Raw genomic sequence first — 12,097 nt, 5'->3', positions numbered from 1 at the left:
AATTTTTAGTGTAATAAAATGTATACTTGTTATTATCAATTTTATTATCTCATTTATGCAAATCTAAGAATAAGGTAGGTATTGTTACTAAGATTCAGAATGTGAAATTTAGAAAGGTGATAATATTTAAATGGTTTGAATGTTCTTAATAGTTGAAATCGAATCCCGCATTGTTTAAAAGAAAAATATTTACATATTCGACTCGCAAATTAACAAAAAAACTTTAGAATTTGTGAGAACATGAACGTGAGTATGAGAATGTGATTGTGCTACTACTCCATAGGGGAATAGTATACTATAAAGACAATAGAGGTTTGTTTTGAACACGCAAAAGAGAAAAAACAATAGAATTCCGAAGTTGAGAAAGAGAAAAAGAGGTAGAAAGGAAAAGAAGCATAGAATTATATCATCATACACATAAAGGGAAAACGAAAAGCTAATAAAACAGAAACTACAACAAAATGCTAAAGGTCGAGAAAAAAAAAATTGCGTTAGGCAACCCATAGAGCAAAGGAAGGTTAAGACTTTTATCAAATACCACCTATATTAATAAGAGTTATGGACATATGAATCTGTCACAAAATAAAAGATAATGAAAATTTCCATTTTTTAATAAATCAAATAACAGTAATATATTATTTAACCAGATTAATCATATATTCGGTTGATATATGGTTTGATGGTGCATAAGCATGATTTATCTTTTGTTGTCAAATAATACATTTTTTTTTTCACCCACCTACACAATGACGTTGTAGAATGGAAGGTCATCATCATTGAAGCATGCTACTTTTGTGAAAATTTTCCTCCTGTAGTCAACTATGATGATCCCTACATTTTGGAAATGAAGATTATTTGTTGCCTTTGTGATTGCTAAAGTGTTTAGGTCTATTGGATTGTGGGACTCATTTTCAAAGTGATTGTGTGAGATTTTGCTATTGGAACAGAGTTCAATGATTACTTCTGAAGTAGTTTTGGAATCGTATTATCTCCACGTCATCATAAGTTTGAGCTCAGATTCTCTGCAAGTTTGCATGATGTTGCACACGGAGTTGTTTATTCTTGTGTGTTTATTATAAACAATTTGTTCACTCATATTTATTGTCTAACTTAACTAAAAATAACTCTCTTGTTTATATTTCTTACTTTGATCTAGTTCAAAAAATCATATTTGTTTTTAATATGTTTGTACTTAAAACTTATAAACTATAAAGAATTGCCAATATTACTTAAACTTATATAATTTATTGTTTTTACTAATATAATTAAATAAAACAAAGTTAATTAATTCTTACACTTTACTATTTAAAAAAAATGTTAATTTTCTTTATGCGGGTTGTAAGTCAACCTGTAAATTCTTAAGTCAAATATTATGTGGTACGAGTTACGAGTTAGAAAAATTTGTTTTACTTTTCATAATCCAAATTTAAAATATACCAAAATGGGACACACTAATCTACATTGTTATTATAATTAATATGTTGATTTACTTAAAAATATTTTGTTATTTTGATTTGTTATATATATATTGAGTAACCTAAACACGGAACAAAGTGAACATTTTTTTATTCATCACGGATCTGAATTTGAATATGAATTTTTGGTAACCAACTTATAGGTCATATTACAAATCCATATCACTCTGAAATCACAGAACTTGCAGCCACTTTAGTTTGGGGTGATAAAGTATGATTTAATTGGTGTAGTTCTTGTGGATTAGTAAAAAAATCACATGCACCAAATCATAAACACCATCTCTCACCAAAAGTCATAGGATGAACAACTTTATGTATATTAAAAAGGAACATTCATTTAAACGATCAATTAAACCTAAGTTAAATTATATCTTATATTTTTTTTTTAAATTAAAAAATTAAGACAAGGTAAAAATTGGTCGCTCAAATATCACATGTTTTTAAAAATTGTAATTTAAAAATATAGAGAATAAATGTTTATATTTCTTAATTAATTAATTAATATGGCATATTCCTAGATTATGCGATAAGTAATGGAGCAAGAGTAATTAACTTTCCCAAAAACCCAAAAGTTTAGTTTGAATTAAATAACCCAATAAAAGCAATAGAACACGCAATTAGCTTCGCACAGGTAAAGATTTGAAGTGTGAATTGGAGTGTGTGTGGAACAGATGTTGATACTACTATCGCAATAATCACTCCGTAGATAAACCCCAATTCGATTTGTCGGCAACTCAATAATCCGATGAGGGTTCTGCAACTCGGTTTGTTTCTCGCTTTGGCATGTGGATTTGCAGCCATTTCCATCTACATCACCGGCCTCTCTGATCCTTTTGTATGTATGTATGTATTTACCTGTATCTTCTTCATATTGCAAGAGTTTTCTTCAACCGCGTTAAATCTAACAATAATAATAATAATAACAATGCAACCGCACGCAGATCCTGGTTATCGCCTCACAGATGAAGACACCGAAGCACTGTTTTCGCTGCACGACACTTTTCAGAAGTGTGTGGTGAGGTTTTCCTCCGTTTCTTTGGTTTTTGTTTCCCTCCGCATCAAAGCTAGTTTTGTTTTTTGGTTTCTACGCTGCTACATTTTCCTTCAAACTAAGCTTATTGGCGGCTGTTGTTTCCTTGTACAACATACAGTGCTGTTGCGTTATGTAAGAATGTCATGAATAGGGATTTGGGTAGAGTTTGTTAACCTGAATTCTAGTTTGGTTCCAAATGGACGCTACCACGTAAAACAAGATCTTTGCTCATTGAAGAATAGTTCGATACGAAGTGCACTGATATTGAGTATTGGACCTCTGATAGTGCTGGTTTTTAATGCTAAAAACTGTTATATTTTCTTTTGAAGGAATATTATTTTTTGCTTTTAATTGCCCTTCTGTGTGGTATTTATGTTGGAGTAGTTTGTAGTTGTTTTGTTTCAATGTGTTTTCTTACAGTTTCAACACTTTATTCTTCTTTTAGATCTTATATTCTAAGTGTGGGTTCTTTGAGTTATATGCAGAGTGCAAATGGACTTGGCCTAAAAGCAACTAGGGGAGCAGATTATTGCCAAACCACAATAAATTTTCCCAGTGACACTATCCCAAAATGGGTAAATGTTCCGAATCATTCGCTGAGCATATTGTTGTGCATGAAGGAAGAAAAAATGCTGCATATGTGATTTTGTAACATGTGTCAGTTTTTATAACCTACGAGTTGGAGGGAAATAACTTCCTCCAATTCAGAAGTATGTGTAGTGATATAATCACATGGTTTAAATGAAGTTAAACAATTAACCAATTTTTTGACATCTGGCGTTTTCTGCATTAACAGAAAGATCCAAAAACTGGAGAACTTGAAGCTCTGTCTTTTGATTTTGATCTATGTGAAGCTGTCGCTTCATGGGAGCAGGTAAGCAACTTAGTCTCCGTTTTTTTGATTGTGACTTGTCGGAAATCTACCATTTCTTTGTTATTATATACATCTCGATACTTTTGATATCCTGTTTGATTAATATACGAGAGTTTTTAACTACCCTTGCCAGTCTAGACATTAATGGCAACTTCCTTTCATTAATTTTTTTTTTTAAACTGTAAAAGGAATAATGTCCTGAAATGATTTCTCAGGTGCGGAACAGTACCACTATCCTCACCAAGGAATTCATTGATTCTTTACCAAATGGATGGGAGGAATATGCTTGGCGTAGGATCAATAAAGGAATACAGCTGTAAGTAATGTGCCTCTCAATTCTACTGAAAATTTAGTTAATTATGAAATAATGGTATCCTATAAGAATGACCGCCAAACTAAATTCCATTTTAGTTCATTTAGGATACTCTGTCAATTTGTCAGCCCTAAGACATTTATAAATTGGCTGTTGAGAAGCAAACATATGCTGTTGTTGAGTAGATAAAACTTTGTCCGAGTTATCTACTTCACTCTACTCAATTGCTATATACAACATATGTTACTCAAAATAAAGCATAGATATCATGTTCCATGTTTAATATATATAATTTATATTTAGTTATGGACTTAAAGTCAGGTTCTTGTTTAGCAGGAATTAAAATTAGTGTGAAGTCTCAGAATAGGATCTCTTTGTGTTGCAGAAACCGTTGTGAGAATAAGACCTTGTGCATGGAGAAACTTTCACTAGTTCTCCCCGAAACACCACCATACTTCCCAAGGCAGTTTGGGCGTTGTGCCGTTATTGGTAATTCAGGAGACCTCTTGAAAACAAAATTTGGAAACGAGATAGATGGTTATGAAGTTGTCATTAGAGAAAATGGTGCTCCAATTCAGGTTTGTCATTCAACAGGTTGCTTCTTATGTTCTTTTGATTTTATCCCGAAAATTAAGATCTCTACCACTTAATATTGTTTATGACTACAGAATTACACTGATTATGTGGGTAGGAAAAGCACATTTCGCCTTCTAAACAGAGGATCCGCCAAAGCGCTAGATAAAGTTGTAGAGTTAGATGGTATTGGCACTTGTTATCACGAGCTCCACTTGCTGCAATGTGATTATGAGTCACTATATTCTTACTAAAAGTTGCTTTTTCTGCAGAACAAAGAAAAGAAGTGTTGATAATAAAAACAACAATTCATGATATCATGAACAAAATGATTCGGGTATAGTTCCTTGTCAAAGGAAACCACCTTCTAAAACAACTAATTTGTATTTCTTCGTCACACGTTCTATTTTCCATTGCAAAGCAATTGATTTTTTGTCTTCTGCAGGAGGTTCCTATAAAAAATCCTGTGTACCTCATGCTAGGAGCATCCTTTGGCTCAGCAGCAAAAGGAACTGGACTTAAGGCTCTTGAATTTGCTCTCTCTATGTGCGATTCAGTGGATATGTATGGTTTCACTGTAGATCCTGGTTATAAAGAATGGTATTATATTTTCTAATAGCAATGAGTATCACTGGCTAAATACGTCTTTCTTTGGTTTACAATTACCTGATCAATAATCCTTATTTCTCGTAGGACAAGGTATTTCTCTGAATCCCGGCAAGGCCATACCCCATTGCATGGAAGAGCTTACTACCAGATGATGGAATGCTTGGGGGTAAGTAAGCCATACTTGTGGAGGTCATACTTAAGCCATATATTTTCCACATTATTTGCTGATAATTATGTTAAAAGTTAAAGTTTCATAAGCAAGAATGTATATTCCTTGTTGAATTTAATACTCACTAATACAAGTATAATCGCGTTTCTTATTTTTCAAATCATTGATTTCTTCTATCTGGTCCCATTTTCAAGCTTATCAGAATTCATTCTCCCATGCGAGCTGATCCTAATCGTGTTGTAAAATGGGTTCCGAGCCACCATATTATAAGAGCTGCTAGAATTGCATCGGAGAAATTACTGAGGTAAATGATTTTCCCCCATTGTTGCAAGTCTCTTAATATCTCATGGCCTGTCCACAATTGTGTTTCTGCACACTGAACATGACATGATATTTATGTTGTTCAATATTAATTGAGCTTACTGTGAGTACAGAAGGTTGAATCCGATAGTATTTGGAGGCTCTAAAGTTTATGGTTTTTACAGGAGAGTTGGAGCAGGATCTGAAGATCCACTGAGTGTATGCTCCATAATTGGGAAGCAAGTAAAAAGAAATCTAAATGCAGTTTCGAAGCTCAGAAAGGCGGCACTTGATCATTTAAGGTATGTGAAGAGAACAACAATGTATCCCCTAGAGCATAGTCCTGGACATGGGTCGCTTTGCACTGTACCAACTGATTAAACTGTACTGAGATTCTATTCGTTTAGATTTGGTGGAAATCAAGGAAATTTATTTAGTTATTCTCATTCTTTTCTTCTTTCTGTTTTGAAACCTTTAAAGGACATAGATTGGTTAGGGAGAGGATTGCAGAAAAACTGCGAGAAAATGTTGAGGTATCTGTAATGCCTTGCTGAATTATAACAATTTTAGCTGGAATGAATAACTTTTGTTTTTCTTTAAACATTTAACCTCCATAACTTCAGTAAGTTTGACATGTTCGTGTTTATGCCTTGCTTGTAGTTTACGGACTTTAGTTTTTATCAATTTGATTTTATAAACTTGATTTTGGTTAGATCTGAGTTTGAAGTAACATGACTTATTTTCGGATACTTAGATTAGATAATTGCGATGTTCACAAAATAAATATTGTTTGGATTATATTAATTGAAATCTCTTTTAATCTTATAATTTAATAGACATGATTTAGTTTTATAATAAAATGGGTTTGAAATTTGAATGCAGATTAAATATTGAAATGGTGCTTATGCGGTGAAGTAATTAGAGTACTTAATTTTAAATAGCTAATATAATAACAAATTGTTGGTCCTCGTGTTATTGAACTTATTTCCTTAAACAAAGTTTCTAATTCGAGAATTATCCGAGGAGAATTTTACTAAAGCTAGATAACTAAGTTTCTTAACAAAAAAATAGTCATTGGTAAAATTAGTTATTATTCTTTATCAAGAATATGATCACCCAATTGCATTATGTTTAGAAGTTTATGGTTTGAGCATTATGAACAGGATAAATATGTTTAGAAGAGAATATTTCTTCTAATGGATAAAGTGTAAATCTTGCACACGTGTTTTTTAATGGAAATTGGACTTTAGGTAGTTTTAACTTGAGACACTCAACTAATGTGCATTGCCTACGTCCATTAGATTCATTCCAGGTATTTTAGAATTCGTAAACAGACATCAGAGTATGTCTAAAGCTTCTTGCTATAATCAGAATAAGTGACAAATTTAATGGCAGACCTATAAACAAGTAGATTTTAAGATGTCAGCAAGTTCAGGTAATCCAAACAAAATTTAATATTCTGAAATACACTCATTTAATGATTATCTATTACTTTCAAAGTTCAATAGATTTTCTGATCAAATTAATTCAATAGTTGTTTCTTCATTAAATATTGATCAGTTTTAAGCAAATTTCAAAAAGTTATTTTCTAAAATACTTTAAAAAATAGTTTTAAAAACTCTATAAAACTTTTAAAAAAATGTTTTTCATCCGTATAAATTGTAAATGTGTGCCTTTCTAAAACAAGTGCCTCTAGATACAAAAAAATGTTACTATTATGGACGAATGTCCAGTTGGGTAACATGCAACTTAAAGATTGACTAACCTTTTACCCGCAAATGGTATTTCTGTACTTTTCTTTTGACAGTAAAATATGTGAATCTCAAACTTTGTATTTTCCTTTTCAACAAAAAGTTTTGCTGGACGTGTTGAAAAAAGGATGCATCTTCATAAAAGAGAAGTGAAGAAAAAATTGATGCAAGTCAAAGTATAATAATGCGCAAGAATGAGGAAGAGCAGGAATAATTAGTAATCTAAAGAATTATATCACACAAAGATTCATCCGACCATTATATTTGTCAGAATACAAAGATGCAAATACGGCCTCATATTCATCTTGCGTCTGTAATCACAAAATGCTGATTGTGAGCAACTGAGAAATGACCAAATTCTTTACTCAGTTTTCTTTTAATAAGACCAATTTGCAGATAATAAATTTGTTACCTTGTATTATTTGACATTTAAATAATATATATTAAAATTAATTTTCAAATTTTGTTCTGTTCCTTAATATTCATGTATATAGTCTAAATTACAATTTTGGCAATAATTTAATTCTTCATTCAAGATTTCAGTCATCCTAAAATTTTAGGATTATAATCTGTAAAAAAAAAAAAAAATCACAACTTCGATACAACCTTTACTCGTCTAAGGGTTTATTTAATTTACTTATATTTTAAGCAATTAAATAACTTTTCACTGATCCCTTAAACTGATATGTTAAATCGAGTGTTCAACTGAACCAAAATAAAAATATAATTAAATTTACACAAGAAATTAAAATTACAATGTCTAAACTACAAAACAAGACAGCATAAAAAGGAAAATTATAATCGCAAAATCAATAATTTATTGCAGTATCACCTTTGGTAGTACCATTCCTTCCTTACCAATGGGTGAACGAAATCAATACTTGTCTCACCTCAAGAACAAGAAGTATCCCAACATGTCACACTGCTGATGGAATTAAGTTTGTATATCACCAAAACTATCAGGCTGCCTGTGATTTGATAATGTAATAAAGGTGGGAAGGGGAAAGTACTAGTTTCATTTTATGGATTGAATTTGAATATAAATTCAACTGCTTGAAGCCCCAAAAAAAACACAGGTTTCCTTTATAAAAACATTTCATCATTATCGTTTTGGGGTGAGAGCGTGTGTAACTTTTTCATAATATCGAACTAAACGTTAAAAGGTACAATAACAGTTAAAGTCAAGTTTAGAGCTGAACAAATTCCTTACAGATACATAACTAGATGAGGACATACGAATCTCATAATTCGGAATTCGCCAGTTGACCATTTTCTGTCATAGCTTCCAAGTTCCAGCCTCTGAAAAAATAAACTAATTACACCAAAACTAGAGGAAATAAGCCAAGAAAACCAGAATTTTTGTAGTAGTCACCTTTCTGCTGCTTCACTTTTCAGTTCATTTATGCTGTTTACAACTGAAGCACAAGCAGCATTGATATCTATATTCTTATGACAGAGTTCCTTCCATTGCATGGACAATGCATTAAGCTCATATGCAGTGTTTTGCTGACAATAATTTTAAGAATAACAGGTTAGCAGAAATTTGACAAGTCAAAACTGAGAGCAGAGTGGTAAATGATAATTACCTGATGATATTTCCTTTCACGATTTACTTTTTCAATCTTTTCATTTTGTTCTTGTGCTAATTTCTGCATTCTAGAAAAAGATAACACAACTATAACCGTTGCTGTACGAAATATAAAATATGCAGGCAACATCTTTTTGATCTATTATTTACTGTGGTACATGTGATTTATCCATGTGTTGAGAGAGTGTTTGTCGTGAGAGATGGGAAGAACAACAGTAGAGTAGACACTAATCAGTTTAACATTAACGGTTAAGATTGATGTTTCACGTAAGCTTTATACTGATTAATCCAGATTAGCTCCCCAACCCTCACTTTTTTGTGCCCGTGTCTTATAAAAATATACCAGTAACAATCTAAAGAAATGGCCAGTTCAAATTAAAGTTAATGAAGATAGTGACAGATCGTGTTGAACAAATATGATGAAAGCATAAATGTATGCATGACAAAAACAAGGTTAGCAATTCTATGAAGCACAGAACTAGGAAATACTTTAAACTAGAGTTTATTAAATCTGTAAAAAATATACATTTATACCAAACATTGGTATGAAAGGTTTCTAGAGAATCCAAAAGAAAAATATTTTACCTAGGAATCTTAATCATAGGAATGAAAAAATATTGTCTGAAGGAACTTGAGGGGACATCATCAAGCAAAACGAGACATCCATTCTCCAAAATTCAATTGCAAGAACCAAATCAATATAAAAGCTAAGTCTCTCTGCTGGAGGAAAGAAATTTAAGTTTAAAATTACAAGTGCCAAGCCATATGGACCAAGGCAGGCTCGTCTTGATGACAGCAACTAGATTTTTAAACATATACGAGGTAAAAAAAATGCAGAAGCACTGGTGTTACGAGCCAGTGATAAGAAAATAGGTTGATGCCAGAGAGGTAGCAACTGTATAATTCAAAACAAAAATCTAAACATGAACGTTCTTTATTCAATTGACAAACCTTGATAAGTATACTTCCAATCGCTGGTTGTGTAGTTTCCATGTATCAGGGCCGTATTTTAACATCAAATCCAAATTTTCCATCCTGCATATCAAGTCATCAGAACCAATAAAATAATTTCAAACAACTTCCTACCAGTAAGCTTTTAAAAATACTTCATAAGGCATAATAGACCTAACTTGAGAAAGAAAATACAATAATTATTTCCTCTCCCAAAGAACTGAGAAAACTTCCCTTGTGAAATTTAGATGTTCAAAGTATAGATAACAATAATCTTTCATAATTTTCTGGAAGAAACTACACCTCCTAATCGTACTAGGTTGGACAGCTAATGTCACTACATCAGTGTTATTGATATAATGTGGAAAATATCGATGACCCAAAAATCCTTTACAGAAATATCTTGGGAGCCATAATGATGAAGCATTTCAGATATCTGTATCTATAATTTTATCCATATACAATAATAATAATAGTAGTAGTAGTAATAATAATAATGTAGAAATATAATTGCTGTCCAAGAATAACGAAAGACAAGGCAGTCTGACAGAAATATAATTAGGGTCTTTTCCCTCGGGTTTGGGCTAGGTTACACTGACCCGATGTTGCTGCTTCCTCCTATCTAAAGGGGTGCAAATATGATACTATTCTTTAAACATTCTTGGCATCCTGTGACACGATTTCCGAGGAGTCTGTTGTGCAATGCCCAAAGTGGCCCAGATGGACTATCATGGAAAACTTACATTGCCACTACCATGTTATGGCGCCCAGCCACAACTCCACTACCGATTTCTTCCATGGCCAATTAGTTATAACATTGCACTGAATATTTCTTAGGACACGAGATTCTTCATCGAGCTTATCACAAAGATGAAGGTTCCTCCATCTTCAAGTGGCGCTCTCCTTGCATTCCTATAAGTATATCCATTTATTTGTATTTCATCATTATTTTTTTTTGTTTCTTCTCATATTTCTGCCAATGACACCATCAATCATGTCTTGTGTATATGGTTTTGTTTGTTTAATCCTTGTTCATCACTTGTATGGATTAAATTCAGTGATATCTTGTTTGACAAGAAAATTAAACCAAATTCCATAACAAGTACTTAATTCAAGCTAAATACAACTAGACTCCATATCAGTGAGGAGGTCATCAAGTTCCACATGACAAAGTGACTACAACTGGGACGGCAGTGAACCCCGTTTTGTATCCTTTGTATTGTTGAAACGATTAGATACATAATAGTTTGAGAACTATCTCTTGCCCAAACATATAGCACGGAACACTAAGTGCCAGAACAAGCGGTGGAAAACATTATTTACAAGCAATTAAACAAATGTTCAATGTACAGAACAGTAAGGTTTGAGAATGACAGCATGTAATCTAGGGTATTTATTTAACATTGAATTCTAACACACCTCATCATCTGGTACTGCAGTAGGCGTTGAGCCCTAAGAAGAGCCTGCTTCCAAGCAGTTTCATCGTTCCTTTTATTCGCCGGCGGCATTTCCAATTCGTAGCGCGACCTATCAAGAGCAACGGGAGGCCTTCCAGCTCTCACGCGTTCGTACTCTCTTGCAATCATCGGGTAGTTCTGCAATTGCACAATCACACTCACAATAGAACTAGGGCAAAGACATTCTTCACGAACTCCAACTTCAGCAAATGTATTTCAACAGTGATTTACTTATCTCATGCGGACAACAGTATAAGTTAAATTGCGCAGAAAACACTAAAAAATAAATAACAGTTAGGTTAGGAATCGAAATTGCGAGTGTTTTATTTCATCTTAAACTTCCAAAAGATAAAGTGAATAGAGAAAAGGAGAACCTCGAAATTGGAGCTGGGAAGAGGAGGGAAATCTTTGAGGAAATCTGTGGGTTTCTTAGAGCTGCGGCGCATCTCATCCTCGACAAGACGGTCAACCTCGAGTTTGACTCTGGGGTCGGCGTAGTCGTCGTCGATGTAAGGCAATGCGTCGATAATTTCGGCGTCCGAGCTGGTAGGTTTACCGTAAGACGGTGGCGCTTCCAGCATTAGAACTTCCCCGTTGCTTTGTTCCGCCATGGTTGCTTTCGCTGTTTTCTGCAAACCACAAAAAGAGAGAGATGAAGAGACACAGGGAAAAGGTTTTCCTCTACGCGCGCCTCTAATCAGTAGTAACACAGTTACGAGAGAAAAGAAGATGAAAAGAAGTTGTTTTGGGCTAGGCCAGTTTACAACTGTGCCATTCAAGTCCAGTATGTTCTTTTATGCACCCCTAATATTTCACCTGCACCCCAAATGGTATTCAAAAGACCAAAATGCCCTGTATCTTTCTGCAAGAGTAGATTTTGCAACTAGCGCAAACGTGTTCACATAATCATGGATGCTTTCCGATATGCAAACTCATAAGGTAGATCAGAAGTAATATAATTCCACTTCACCAAAAACCTAAAATTAAATAAAAAAGAAAACAAC

General features: G+C 33.2%; 2 protein-coding genes across 3 annotated transcripts; one reads left to right on the top strand and one right to left on the bottom strand.

The window, feature by feature from the left end:
* The first annotated feature begins 2,053 nt into the window (after positions 1-2,053).
* LOC114176479 (sialyltransferase-like protein 2) lies at positions 2,054-5,947 on the top strand. Of its 2 annotated transcripts, none has more exons than XM_028061528.1 (12): positions 2,054-2,314; positions 2,417-2,490; positions 2,994-3,083; positions 3,305-3,382; positions 3,598-3,698; positions 4,081-4,273; positions 4,364-4,454; positions 4,541-4,605; positions 4,714-4,868; positions 4,962-5,043; positions 5,241-5,350; positions 5,532-5,947. In XM_028061528.1, exons 1-12 carry the CDS (start codon positions 2,221-2,223, stop codon positions 5,725-5,727), a joined length of 1,329 nt encoding a protein of 442 aa, XP_027917329.1. In that variant the 5' UTR covers positions 2,054-2,220; the 3' UTR covers positions 5,728-5,947. The 2 variants fall into 2 exon arrangements, with proteins under 2 accessions (XP_027917329.1, XP_027917330.1); XM_028061529.1 differs by having other exon boundaries at positions 2,091-2,318.
* Positions 5,948-8,150: 2,203 nt separating this feature from the next.
* Positions 8,151-11,803, bottom strand: LOC114176130 (pre-mRNA-splicing factor SPF27 homolog). The gene is made up of 6 exons (XM_028061065.1): positions 11,468-11,803; positions 11,056-11,231; positions 9,637-9,720; positions 8,684-8,753; positions 8,470-8,603; positions 8,151-8,396 (listed from the first exon to the last, which is right to left on the bottom strand). Exons 1-6 carry the CDS (start codon positions 11,702-11,704, stop codon positions 8,339-8,341), a joined length of 759 nt encoding a protein of 252 aa, XP_027916866.1. The 5' UTR covers positions 11,705-11,803; the 3' UTR covers positions 8,151-8,338.
* Between the last annotated feature and the right edge of the window lie 294 nt (positions 11,804-12,097).

The sequence above is a fragment of the Vigna unguiculata genome, chromosome 3 (genome assembly GCF_004118075.2).
Source record: "Vigna unguiculata cultivar IT97K-499-35 chromosome 3, ASM411807v1, whole genome shotgun sequence".
In the NCBI taxonomy this organism is placed as follows: Eukaryota; Viridiplantae; Streptophyta; class Magnoliopsida; order Fabales; family Fabaceae; genus Vigna; species Vigna unguiculata.
The sequence above is the reverse complement of the archived record's forward strand: the minus strand, read 5'-3'. Positions and strand labels throughout refer to the sequence as shown.

What these genes read in the sequence shown, in the direction of transcription:
- LOC114176130 (XM_028061065.1), bottom strand. Translation starts at nt 11,704, where the DNA reads ATGGCGGAACAAAGCAACGGGGAAGTTCTAATGCTGGAAGCGCCACCG. An exon ending in CTGCAGTACCAGATGATGAG is followed by an intron (nt 9,721 to 11,055) that starts GTGTGTTAGAAT and finishes CTTGATATGCAG; the next exon opens with GATGGAAAATTTGGATTTGA. An exon ending in AAAAGTGAAGCAGCAGAAAG is followed by an intron (nt 8,397 to 8,469) that starts GTGACTACTACA and finishes TTATTTTTTCAG; the next exon opens with AGGCTGGAACTTGGAAGCTA.
- LOC114176479 (XM_028061528.1), top strand. Translation starts at nt 2,221, where the DNA reads ATGAGGGTTCTGCAACTCGGTTTGTTTCTCGCTTTGGCATGTGGATTT. An exon ending in ACACTTTTCAGAAGTGTGTG is followed by an intron (nt 2,491 to 2,993) that starts GTGAGGTTTTCC and finishes AGTTATATGCAG; the next exon opens with AGTGCAAATGGACTTGGCCT. An exon ending in TAAAGTTGTAGAGTTAGATG is followed by an intron (nt 4,455 to 4,540) that starts GTATTGGCACTT and finishes CTTTTTCTGCAG; the next exon opens with AACAAAGAAAAGAAGTGTTG.